The 13,015-nt window shown below is 44.8% G+C and overlaps 1 protein-coding gene across 1 annotated transcript in view; it reads right to left on the bottom strand.

Annotated features, from left to right (window-relative positions):
• The window catches only part of pcsk6 (proprotein convertase subtilisin/kexin type 6), a 97,078-nt gene that overhangs the window by 30,289 nt on the left and 53,774 nt on the right, over window positions 1-13,015 (bottom strand). Inside the window, exons 12-17 of the mRNA XM_084154760.1 lie at window positions 7,150-7,338; window positions 3,799-3,935; window positions 3,527-3,709; window positions 3,254-3,356; window positions 1,797-1,993; window positions 45-132 (exon numbers count right to left, since the gene is read on the bottom strand). Of these exons, the coding sequence (XP_084010886.1) occupies window positions 45-132; window positions 1,797-1,993; window positions 3,254-3,356; window positions 3,527-3,709; window positions 3,799-3,935; window positions 7,150-7,338 (897 nt within the window). The remainder of the gene's footprint in view (window positions 1-44; window positions 133-1,796; window positions 1,994-3,253; window positions 3,357-3,526; window positions 3,710-3,798; window positions 3,936-7,149; window positions 7,339-13,015) is intronic.

Here is a 13,015-nt window from a genome sequence, read left to right as displayed (position 1 = left end):
TTTGTCATCAGTGACATCCCCTAAAGAGATCACAGGTAGTTTACCTGTAGCCTTCGTTACAGGCGGTACACCTGTCTGAGTCCCGCAGACACTTCATACAGTTCTCATGACACCTCAGACACTTCCTCTGAACTGTGGGGAGGGAGGGGCAGGAGAGAGGGGAGATGGGAAGAGAGCGTGAGAAATAAATTTAGTTAGCCATTTTTAACTCAGAACAGTACTCAGAGGACTGCTCATTCAACCACCAAACAACTCTCTCTCTCTCTCTCTCTCTCTAAAGCAGCGAAGTAACTGGGGCCTGGCGAGTTTGGAGGATTTATAGAGGAAATACAATCCAACAGCATAAAAAGACCTCCGTAAAATGAGCCTGCAACCCACACCCACGGGCAGACTGGGATTTTTTTTTTTAAATCGGCCCTGGCATTTCTAACACACCGGCCCACTTATTTCCTTGACCCCACACCATCCCTTCTTTTCAGCCAGGTCCCCATTAATAGCCAGATAGTGATCATTTTGTGCAAAAAAATACAAGTTAGACAGGCCCACTGGGGCACAGTTTGGCTGCAAAACAGATGAGAGGCACTGTGAGTGCTCTGTACGTCAGAGTTTCTCAGGTTATGACAGATGACGTCAATGCCCGCTCGCCTGTGTGTGTGTGTGTGTGTGTGTGTGTGCGCGTGTGTCATTCACAGATCAACACATGAACCCACTCCACCATACTCAGTTAATCCCTGGCATCCAGAAGAACAGACGGCGTGGGAGTTGAACTTTGACCTGTTGTGTGGTCACAAAAAACCCTCATTTTTTTTACATTTTACATTTACATTTTAGTCATTTAGCAGACGCTCTTATCCAGAGCGACTTACAGGAGCAATTAGGGTTAAGTGCCTTGCTCAAGGGCACATTTACGTCATTTAGCAGACGCTCTTATTCAGAGCGACTTACAAATTGGTGCATTCACCCTATAGCCAGTGGGATAACCACTTTACAATTATTATTTTTTTTTGGGGGGGGGGGGATTACTTTATCCTATCCCAGGTATTCTTTAAAGAGGTAGGGTTTCAAATGTCTCCGGAAGGTGGTGAGTGACTCCGCTGTCCTGGCGTCGTGAGGGAGCTTGTTCCACCATTGGGGTGCCAGAGCAGCGAACAGTTTTGACTGGGCTGAGCGGGAACTATGCTTCCGCAGAGGAAGGGGAGCCAGCAGGCCAGAGGTGGATGAATGCAATGCCCTCGTTTGGGTGTAGGGACTGATCAGAGCCCGAAGGTACGGAGGTGCCGTTCCCCTCACTGCTCCATAGGCAAGCACCATGGTCTTGTAACGGATGCGAGCTTCAACTGGAAGCCAGTGGAGTGTGCGGAGGAGGGGGGTGACGTGAGAGAACTTGGGAAGGTTGAACACCAGACGGGCTGCGGCATTCTGGATGAGTTGTAGGGGTTTAATGGCACAGGCAGGGAGGCCAGCCAACAGCGAGTTGCAGTAATCCAGACGGGAGATGACAAGTGCCTGGATTAGGACCTGTGCCGCTTCCTCATCACATCAACCCTTTTGAGCTGCAAATTCCCCTTATTCCCTTCTATAGAAAATATCTTCACACACTCACTCTAACTGTTACCATGTTACAAAGCAGATTCTATGTTAATACAATGGTATTACTGCAGTTATTACTGTGTAGTTAAATAGGCATGAGGGCAACTTAAGGTAAAGTAGTACACTAATAGCTGAGCTAGCTAGGGTAAACTGATCCTAGATCTGTGGTTAGGAACAACTTTTTCAACCTACTCCACTCAACTTACTGTCGTCAGCGAAGTACCCGGCAGGGCAGGTCTCAGAGCAGGTAGCGTTGAGGGGGTTGAAGTAGAGCCCCCTGCGACAGGAGCGACACTCGGTGGGGGTGCGACCCACACACCTCTCACAGCCCTTGTGACAGCGTCGACACCTCCTGGCCTCTGAGTCATCGTAGAAGCCCAGCGGACAGTGGCTCACACACGTCCTGTCATGGATTGACTGATTGATGAGTTATAGTTACAGTACAATGAGTTGATAATACAGTAAAACACACATTAGCCGATTTGTAGAGACTGGCTATACTGTATTTCACAAGTCCTGGGATGGATGAATGGATGGATGAATGGATGGATGAACGGATGGATGAACGGATGGATGGATAAATGGATGGATGAACGGATGGATTTATTCATTCAAAAGGACCTATTCCCCATATACTCGATCTGTTCATTATTTGAAATGTAACCTCTACAAGTTGGCAATTGTTTATTTTACTATTTTATCTAATCAATTAAATTGATTAATGAATTTCACAAACAACAGATCAAGTAAATGGGGAAAAGTCCCTTTGAATGAATTAGTCAGAAAGACATTACTACAACATCATAAAAAGAGGGCAAGTAGATTTGATGTCCCGTTCATTATTCCTATATTAGATTCATTATTCCTCTCCTGTAATCATGTATTAGAAGTATTATGGTAGTACTCTTTTATGGTACAAAAATGACCTGAGATTTGCTAGGAAATAAAGAGGTATCAAATGGTACTTTCTGGCCTTTAATTCGAAGAATGTCACATAATTGGTAACTACCTGGTAACTACCTTGTACCAAATGGTGCCGATGTGTTCTTTGGTTGGAGTCTCAAATAAACAAATAAGTATTCATAGGTTATTATTGTGTAATTACCATTTTACCATATCATTTCTAAGTCAATACCAGGTCATTTCTAAGTCAATACCAGGTCATTTCTAAGTCAATACTAGGTCATTTCTAAGTCAATACCAGGTCATTTCTAAGTCAATACCAGATCATTTCTGTACCGTAAAATAAAGAGCTACCGAAGTAATACAGGTTTTCTGAATGAGAATAAATAATGGACACTCCTCAAAATGCTCCCACTCCTCAACATGCTCTTGTGCCTTCCTATCTTGATGTTGCCCAGAAACAGAACAATAAGGATTCACTGAGTTTGAATCAGATATGGTCACAGCACAGATAAAAGAGGAAACCAAGATCGGTCACAAATCTGAAGCATCCGGTGGGAGCTTCCAATCACCACCAAACATGGTGATGAGAGGAACTCCAGTGCCAGACAGAGAGAGAAGATGGAGTGAGATGAAACTGGGCGAACATTCCGCACATTTTCTCATACTGTATATGAAACCTTCAGCGGTTCCTATTGTAAAAGGCCCATCTGTCCCATCTTGGGTTAGTTAAAAGTATCTTTGGTCCCAGTCTGTTTACCTGCCTGTCTTGAGGCTGCCCAGGCTGTAGTGGATACAGTTCAGACAGTGGTCAGGATCTGACCCATCACAGCCCTGGTCCCCACACTCACTGTGACATGGCCCTGAGAGGGGTTACAGAGAATACATACACAATCACACACACGCACAAACGCAAGCACACACATGCACAAACACACACACACACAGAGGTTAGACGGAGGTTGAGGTGTGTTGTCGGACTACGGTGTTGTAACAGTTCAGGGCAAACAGTTTATGGCAGAGCCTCTCCTACCGCTGTACTCCTCCTCTTCCTCCTCCTGGTGCTTGACGACCTCCGGGGCCGGTTCGGGCCCTTTGGGGTCCTGGCTGGGTGTTGGGATCTCCAGCATCCTGGAGCGAGAGTGCTGGGTCCCGTGAGACTGGTACGGGTGCCCCGAGGTGCCATAAAGGACCAGCGTCCACTCTTTTAGTTTACCTAAAACAAGGAGAAGAAATCTCCATAAAAACACAGTATGAAGAGATCTCTCTGTGTTTATGTGTGTGTGTGTGTGTGTTTGTTCTTACCCAGCACCTCTGGGTTGCGTAGCGATGAGGGAGAGTCTATGATCTCCAGGATCCACTGGCCCTCTGCCCTCTCCCCCCAGCAGTGAACAGTCATGAACTCCCAGTTCCTAAAACCTTCATTAGAGTTATCAAACAACCTGGAGAGAGAGAGACAGTGGGGGGAGAGAGAGAGAGTGGCGGGGAGAGAGAGAGAGAGAGAGAGAGAGTGGGGGTTGAGAAAGTAAGTCACTTCTAAACTTCTAAGGCAATTAAATCATGTTCCGCAGCGCAAACAGACACATCTTAATCTTTCTCAGCCCCCCTGATGAAAAATCTTTAATTATTCAAAGAGGCTAATAATAGAGAAATGTAAGCATTGGCTGCTTTAAAGCTAGCCACGTCAGCTCCATCCCTCAGCTGTTTCCCCAAAAAAGTGGTGGGGTGTCGGCTTTGTTGCTGTTTGAAATCCAGATTGACCCTTTACAGGAGAGGAACAGAGAAAGGACAAATTGGAAAGGACATCAGTGTCCTGGGGTTGGTCTAGCAGTTAGCACTGTCAAGCACTGACATCACACCTTCCCGGAGATCTAAAGCTAACTTTCGCTCACAGAGTGAGTCTCTTGCTCTGTTGGCTAGGACGGTTGAAAATTATGAATATTCAAAATAAAGGGAGAAAAAAAGGACATCCAACCTTTTGAATATCTGTCAGCCAGCCTGTATAATTATATTGATGAAACAAATGGGAATCTGAACAGCAGCCAAGCCAGCAGGTTTCTGTATCTATACATGAGAAAGAGCCCTCACATCAGCACCGGAGCCAACTGTCAGAGGAGGGTGTTACATATTCCAACAACTACCTGCTGAACAGGTGTACTAGAATGGATTTAAGGGCTGTCTGTCTGTCTGTGTTGGTGCCACATGCTGCGTAGAGGTAGTTCACGTCCAAGGGGCTAACTTCTCTCTTCAGCGGTGTGTGTGTGTGTGTTCTCTTTGAACTAGCTTGCAGTTTGAATAAAGCTACAAAATCTCTCTCTCTCTGTCTCTCTCTCTCCCTCACCCCTTCTCTCTTCCCCTCTCTCTTTCTTCCCCTCTCACTCGCTGTCAGGGGACATAATCAGCAACAGCAATACCTCCCTTTACACACTGCACCAATCTGGCAACGCACAGTTCATACCCAATCTGGCAACCAGCCCAAGCTGCAAATTAACTCTGTTTACTTTGAGTCCAAAATGACTCCTCACTGCGCTACTGCTAGCTAGCTATGTACATTACAATATATTACATTACACCAGGCAATCTACAATCATTTTACTTTAGGAGATGAGTCGGGCCATTGGGAGAAAATGAAAGCGTAAATCTGTCAGGTCCCGCCGGTGGTAAAGGGTTTTAATGGATGGGTTCTGTGAGGTCCTCCTGACCACTGCTTTACCCCTCACACTCTAACTCAAGCCAAATGTCTTGGCTGGCAATCTGGCAACCTCGGAGACATAACGAAGGAGAGGATGCTTTATTAGTATCCGCCCGATGGAAACAGGAGAGAGAGAGAGAGAGAGAGAGAGAGAGAGAGAGAGAGAGAGAGAGAGAGAGAGAGAGAGAGAGAGAGAGAGAGAGAGAGAGAGAGAGAGAGAGAGAGAGAGAGAGAGAGAGAGAGAGAGAGAGAGAGAGAGAGAGAGAGAGAGAGAGAGAGAGAGAGAGAGAGAGAGAGAGAGAGAGAGAGAGAGAGAGAGCTGAAACATGGGCTCGCCAAACATAGGTGACATCTGCCCGCTTAAGAGCACTTGAAGTGAGAAAAATATTGCCCAATACAATCGTAACCTTTTATAAAAACAGGACAGCACTCAATCCAAGATTAGTTTGGGAAAACCAACTCATATATCATGTTATACCCATATGGGGATCTAGGGAGGCGAAAAGGGGATGCTGTTCAATCACAAACATTATCTATATGTCTCCAGATTTACACAAAACAACCATTCATATGTAACAAACCTTCCCTAAGACTTGTTTTGATCTCCCCCGAGGGGGTTAACCCTATTATGATTATTTACTGAACCTTTACTTAGCCAGTGAGTCATGCTGAGATCACGGTCTCTTTTGCAGATGAGCCCTACATGAATACATCAATACACAGCAATTACACCATACATATGTACAGTATATACACATTAATAACTCAGCACACGAAAAGCTAAACACAATCACATGAAACAAACACATTCTTCAATAAAAAGGCCCTCTAACGTCCACCTGAATTGCCCTAGAGGCACCAACTTTTGAAAAGCATTCCATAAATTGGAGCAGAGGTTAGCAAGTTTGCCTACGGGCTGGGAGACCTGGGTTTGAGACCCGCAAGGGACGTTGCAGTTTGCCACAATACAGTATATCATGTCAGTAAAACTTCTGCATATCAGGGGTGTATTCACAGGGGGGGGGACTTAACTAAACTTATCCAATAAGAAAGATTGGTTTTTCGATGCAAACGTTTTCCTGTTTGCACTAATGAATACACCCCTGCACACCAGCCTTGATTGAACGAAGCCCCTGAGTGTTTGATCACTAGAGGCTCAGCACTGCTTTAGAATGGAAACTCATCTTGAAAGTAAAAGCCACTTGTGGAAAGTAATGGTCAAAGTGTACCAAGCCAACGTCAGAACAACAAGGAATGAATAGAGGGAAACAAAGGGACTAGCTGAGCATGTGGCTGCAGGGGGTGTGTGTGTGTGTGTGTGCGCGCGCGTATGTGTGTGCGTGTGTGTTTTTGCGTGTGTGTAGCTGCAGGGAAAAAGTGAGCCGTTTTGAAGTTGACTAACATCATTATGGCGCTCTGTGGAAAATAAAAGGAGACTTTGTGATTTCCCCAGACATAAAACTGAAAGTCTATCTATTCTCCACTCCAAAATACACTCTGTTGTTCTACTATTCATGAAGAGATGAGAAGAAGAATCATTCAGTCCCCATATGGGTGTGTGTGTGTGTGTGTGTGTAACGGTCCAAACAGCACTGGGAGGATACCAAACGAAGAGGATCAGGGGCCTGAGAGAGAGGGGAGAGATGGGAGAACAAACCCAGACAACTTTAGTGAGGGATGGGGAAGCTGCTTGACTCTGACAGGGATTTCAGCTACGAGATCAGTGTGTCCAGCCTGCCTGCCTGCCAGGCCACAGGGTGTGTGTGTGTGTGTGTGTGAGTGAATGTGTGTGTTGCAGATGTGATTTGGAATCACGCTGTCGTGAAGAAGTAGCCCTGCCTACGACTGTAAGCCCAATGTCAATCTCACATCAGGAAGGAATTTCCTCTTGGTCTAATGGTAAAGACGCTGGTTTCTAGAGCGGTAGGCCGAGGTTTGTGTGTGTGTCCGTGTGTATCTCTCACCTCTTGGCCAGTAGCTGGGAGCGTGTTCCTGAGGGTGATATGAGGTTGATCTCCAGATCTCCTCGTCGTGGATGGACAGTCAGTACTCTGACCACCACATGTTCCACGTAGCTGACATGCTGCTCCGCCTGCTCGGCACACCCTGTGCTAGTGATGGTGCTGTTCAGGCTCTGGTCTGCACGGATGTACCTGGCAGGAAGGAAAACAAGGTCAACTAGTTAGTATGTGTGGGCTGGGTGGTCAAGCAGTAAGTGCTGCTGCCCCTTGCACACAAATATAGAGGTGTGACATTGGTTCAAATGTGACCTACTGCCCTGTGACACGTTGTCCTTTTATCTTTCCTTGACACGTTATTTTTCCTATTTGTCAACATGTCACTATCTGTTCAATAAAACCAGAAAATACGGAGCAAAAATAGCTGGTATGTAATGTAATGCACATAATTTGCAAAGGGTGATGGGACAAAACAAATCTTGAAATCAAATCAAAGGTTATTTTATTTGTCACGTGTCGAATACCACGGGTGTAGACTTAACTGTGAAATGATTGCTTACGAGCCCTTTCCAACGATTTAGAGTTTAAAAAATAATCATGACAAGAAAAAGTGGAATAAGATATACAAGAATGGAGCTATATACAGGGAGTACCAGTACTAGATCAATGTGGAGCTACAGTGAGGGAAAAAAGTATTTCATCCCCTGCTGATTTTGTACGTTTGCCCACTGACAAAGAAATGATCAGTCTATAATTTTAATGGTAGGTTTATTTCAACAGTGAGAGACAGAATAACAACAAAAAAATCCAGAAAAACGCATGTCAAAAATTTTATAAATTGATTTGCATTTTAATGAGGGAAATAAGTATTTGACCCCTCTGCAAAACATGACTTAGTACTTGGTGGCAAACCCTTGTTGGCAATCACAGAGGTCAGACATTTCTTGTAGTTGGCCACCAAGTTTGCACACATCTCAGGAGGGATTTTGTCCCCCTCCAATTTGCAGATCTTCTCCAAGTCATTAAGGTTTCGAGGCTGACGTTTGGCAACTCGAACGTTCAGCTCCCTCCACAGATTTTCTATGGGATTAAGGTCTGGAGACTGGCTAGGCCACTCCAGGACCTTAATGTGCTTCTTCTTGAGCCACTCCTTTGTTGCCTTGGCCGTGTGTTTTAGGTCATTGTCATGCTGGAATACCCATCCACGACCCATTTTCAATGCCCTGGCTGAGGGAAGGATGTTCTCACCCAAGATTTGACGGTACATGGCCCCGTCCATCGTCCCTTTGATGTGGTGAAGTTGTCCTGTCCCCTTAGCAGAAAAACACCCCCAAAGCATAATGTTTCCACCTCCATGTTTGACGGTGGGGATGGTGTTCTTGGGGTCATAGGCAGCATTCCTCCTCCTCCAAACACGGCGAGTTGAGTTGATGCCAAAGAGCTCCATTTTGGTCTCATCTGACCACAAAACTTTCACCCAGTTCTCCTCTGAATCATTCAGATGTTCATTGGCAAACTTCAGACGGGCCTGTATATGTGCTTTCTTGAGCAGGGGGACCTTGCGGGCGCTGCAGGATTTCAGTCCTTCACGGCGTAGTGTGTTACCAATTGTTTTCTTGGTGACTATGGTCCCAGCTGCCTTGAGATCATTGACAAGATCCTCCTGTGTAGTTCTGGGCTGATTCCTCACCGTTCTCATGATCATTGCAACTCCACGAGGTGAGATCTTGCATGGAGCACCAGGCCGAGGGAGATTGACAGTTATTTTGTGTTTCTTCCATTTGCGAATAATCGCACCAATTGTTGTCACCTTCTCACCAAGCTGCTTGCCGATGGTCTTGTAGCCCACTCCAGCCTTGTGTAGGTCTACAATCTTGTCCCTGACATCCTTGGAGAGCTCTTTGGTCTTGGCCATGGTGGAGAGTTTGGAATCTGATTGATTGATTGCTTCTGTGGACAGGTGTCTTTTATACAGGTAACAAGCTGATATTAGGAGCACTCCCTTTAAGAGTGTGCTCCTAATCTCAGCTCGTTACCTGTATAAAAGACACCTGGGAGCCAGAAATCTTTCTGATTGAGAGGGGGTCAAATACTTATTTCCTTCATTAAAATGCAAATCAATTTATAACATTTTTTACATGCGTTTTTCTGGATTTTTTTGTTGTTATTCTGTCTCTCACTGTTGAAATAAACCTACCATTAAAATTATAGGCTGATCATTTCTTTGTCAGTGGGCAAACGTACAAAATCAGCAGGGGATCAAATCTTTTTTCCCCTCACTGTATATACAGGGAGTACTAGTACCAGATCAATATAGAGCTATATACAGGGATATGAGGTATTTGAGGTAGATATGTACATGAAGGCAGGGTAAAGTGACAATGCATCAAGATAGATAATAATAAGACTAAAATAAAGAACAGAGTAGCAGCAGCAAATGATGAGTGTAAAAGTGTTTGTGTATGTGCGTGTGTGTGTGTTTGTGTTGTCGGTTTGTGTGTGTGTGTGTATGTAGTTTCTGTGAATTTGTGTGGATTTTGTGTAAAAGTGTCTGGGATGATGTTGTGTCAGTGTGTCTATAGTGTGTATACTATATATAGTATTGTGAGTGTGCATAGAGACAGTGCAAGATGGGCTCAGACTTGTTTCTCTGGTGCTGCTTGCCATGCGGAAACAGAGAGAACAGTCTAAGGCTTGGGTGGCTGGAGACAAAAGTGCTTATATGTAAGCATTTCACTGTAAGGTCTGCATTTCACCTGTTGTATTCAGCGCATGTGACAAATAACATTTTATTTTATAAAAAAAAATATTTGATCTGAGCTTCAGTTTTTTTCTCTCCATGTTTTTGACAGTGTGCAGCTATATCCTTTACAGTATCCTGTTTTTGAAACCTAACCACCTGTGATTGACATTCTTTTTTAAATAAGGACTATGAAAGAGTGCAGACAGACCATTGTTTCCATTACATCTATAGGCACAACATCATCATCCCATATGATATACAGTACATACAGCACTGTAACGGAAAACTGTCATTTATACAGTAATTTGAGGCATTATCAACAGTAAAACAATGTTGAAATGTTTTACTGCAGCATACTGTAAATCAGGGTTTCCCAAAGTTGGTCTTGTTTTTCAAATGATACTGTAATTCCACCCCACAGAATACAGTACCATACCGTATATTTTGAGCACCAAAAACCTTTTGTCCACTAGTGGGTGGTATTGATGTTTCTGGGACATTAACATATTGTGAGTTAAAAAAAAATACCGGAGAAGATGGCTGCCGTTTTACAGCCCTCTAACCAATTGTACTATTATGTGTGTTTTTTCGCGTTATTTGTAATTTATTTATGTACATAATGTTTCTGCCATCGTCTCTTATAACCAAAAAGAGCTTCTGGATATCAGGACAGCGATTACTCACCTCGTATTGGACGAAGGATATCCTACAGACACCCGACAAGGCCCAAATCCCCGTCATTCGCAGGAGAAAGAGACAGAGATATTGTGGACGTAGGTCGGGGTGCCTTGTAAGGATCCAACGGCGAGCGAGTAAACTGCCTCTTCCATCAAATCCTATTAGCCAATGTTCAATCATTTGAAAATAAATTAGATGACCTAAAATTACGGTTATCCTACCAATGGGACATTAAAAACGGTAATATCTTATGTTTCACCGAGTCGTGGCTGAATGACGACATAATAATAATAATAATAATATGCCATTTAGCAGACGCTTTTATCCAAAGCGACTTACAGTCATGTGTGCATAAATTTTTGTATGGGTGGTCCCGGGGATCGAACCCACTACCCTGGCATTACAAGCGCCGTGCTCTACCAATTGAGCTACAGAGGACCACGGACAACATACAGCTGACGGGATATACGCCACATCGGCAGGATAGAACGGCTGACTCCGATAAGACAAGGGGTGGCGGTCTGTGTATATTTGTAAACAACAGCTGGTGCACAAAATCAAATACTAAGGAAGTCTCAAGGTTTTGCTCGCCTGAGGTAGAGTATCTTATGATAAGCTGTAGACCACACTATTTACCAAGAGTGTTTTCATCTATATTTTTCATAGCTGTCTATTTACCACCATAAACCAATGCTGGCATTAAGATTGCACTCAATGAGCTGTATAAGGCCATAACTAAACAGGAAAACGCTCATCCAGAGGCAGCGCTCCTAGTGGTGGGGACTTTAATGCAGGGAAACTTAAATCCGTTCTACCTCATTTCTACCAGCATGTTAAATGTGCAACCAGAGGAAAATAAACTCTAGACCACCTTTACTCCACACACAGAGACGCATACAAAGCTCTCCCTCGCCCTCCATTTGGCAAATCTGACCATAACTCTATCCTCCTGATTCCTGCTTATAAGCAAAAACTAAAGCAGGAAGCACCAGTGACTCGGTTAATAAAAAAGTGGTCAGTTGACGCAGATGCTAAGCTACAGGACTGTTTTGCTAGCACAGACTGGAACATGTTCCGGGATTCTTCAGATAGCATTGAGGAGTACACCACATCAGTCACTGGCTTCATCAATAAGTGCATCGATGACGTCGTCCCCACAGTGACCGTACGTACATACCCCAACCAGAAGCCATGGATTACAGGCAACATCCGCACTGAGCTAAAGGGTAGAGCTGCCGCTTTCAAGGAGCGGAACTCTAACCCGGACACTTATAAGAAATCCCGATATGCCCTCCGACGAACCATCAAACAGGCAAAGAATCAATACAGGACTAAGATTGAATCGTACTACACCGGCTGTGATGCTCGTCGGATGTGGCAGGGCTTGAAAACTATTACAGACTACAAAGGGAAGCACAGCCGCGAGCTGCCTAGTGACACAAGCCTACCAGACGAGCTAAACCACTTCTATGCTCGCTTCGAGGCAAGCAACACTGAAGCATGCATGAGAGCACCAGCTGTTCCGGATGACTATGTGATCACGCTCTCCGTAGCCGATGTGAGTAAGAATTTTAAACAGGTCAACATTCACAAGGCCGCAGGGCCAGACGGATTACCAGGATGTGTACTCCAAGCATGTGCTGACCAACTGACATTTTCATGTCCCTGACTGAGTCTGTAATACCAACACGTTTCAAGCAGACCACCATAGTCCCCATGCCCAAGGACACTAAGATAACCTGCCTAAATGACTACCGACCCATAGCACTGACGTCTGTAGCCATGAAGTGCTTTGAAAGGCTGGTCATGGCTCACATCAACACCATAATCCCAGAAACCCTAGACCCACTCCAATTTGCATACTGCCCCAACAGATCCACAGATGATGCAATCTCTATTGCGCTCCACACTGCCCTTTCCCACCTGGACAAGAGGAACACCTACGTGAGAATGCTATTCAATCAATCAATCAATTTTATTTTATATAGCCCTTCTTACATCAGCTAATATCTCGAAGTGCTGTACAGAAACCCAGCCTAAAACCCCAAACAGCTAGTAATGCAGGTGTAGAAGCACGGTGGCTAGGAAAAACTCCCTAGAAAGGCAAAACCTAGGAAGAAACCTAGAGAGGAACCAGGCTATGAGGGGTGGCCAGTCCTCTTCTGGCTGTGCCGGGTGGAGATTATAACAGAACCATGCCAAGATGTTCAAAAATGTTCATAAGTGACAAGCATGGTCAAATAATAATCAGGAATAAATCTCAGTTGGCTTTTCATAGCCGATCATTAGAGTTTAAAACAGCAGGTCTGGGACAGGTAGGGGTTCCATAACCGCAGGCAGAACAGTTTAAACTGGAATAGCAGCAAGGCCAGGCGGACTGGGGATAGCAAGGAGTCACCACGGCCGGTAGTCCCGACGTATGGTCCTAGGGCTCAGGTCTCTCAGTTGGCT

The sequence above is a fragment of the Coregonus lavaretus genome (assembly GCF_964263955.1).
Source record: "Coregonus lavaretus genome assembly, chromosome: 37".
NCBI lineage: Eukaryota > Metazoa > Chordata > Actinopteri > Salmoniformes > Salmonidae > Coregonus > Coregonus lavaretus.
The sequence above is the reverse complement of the archived record's forward strand: the minus strand, read 5'-3'. Positions and strand labels throughout refer to the sequence as shown.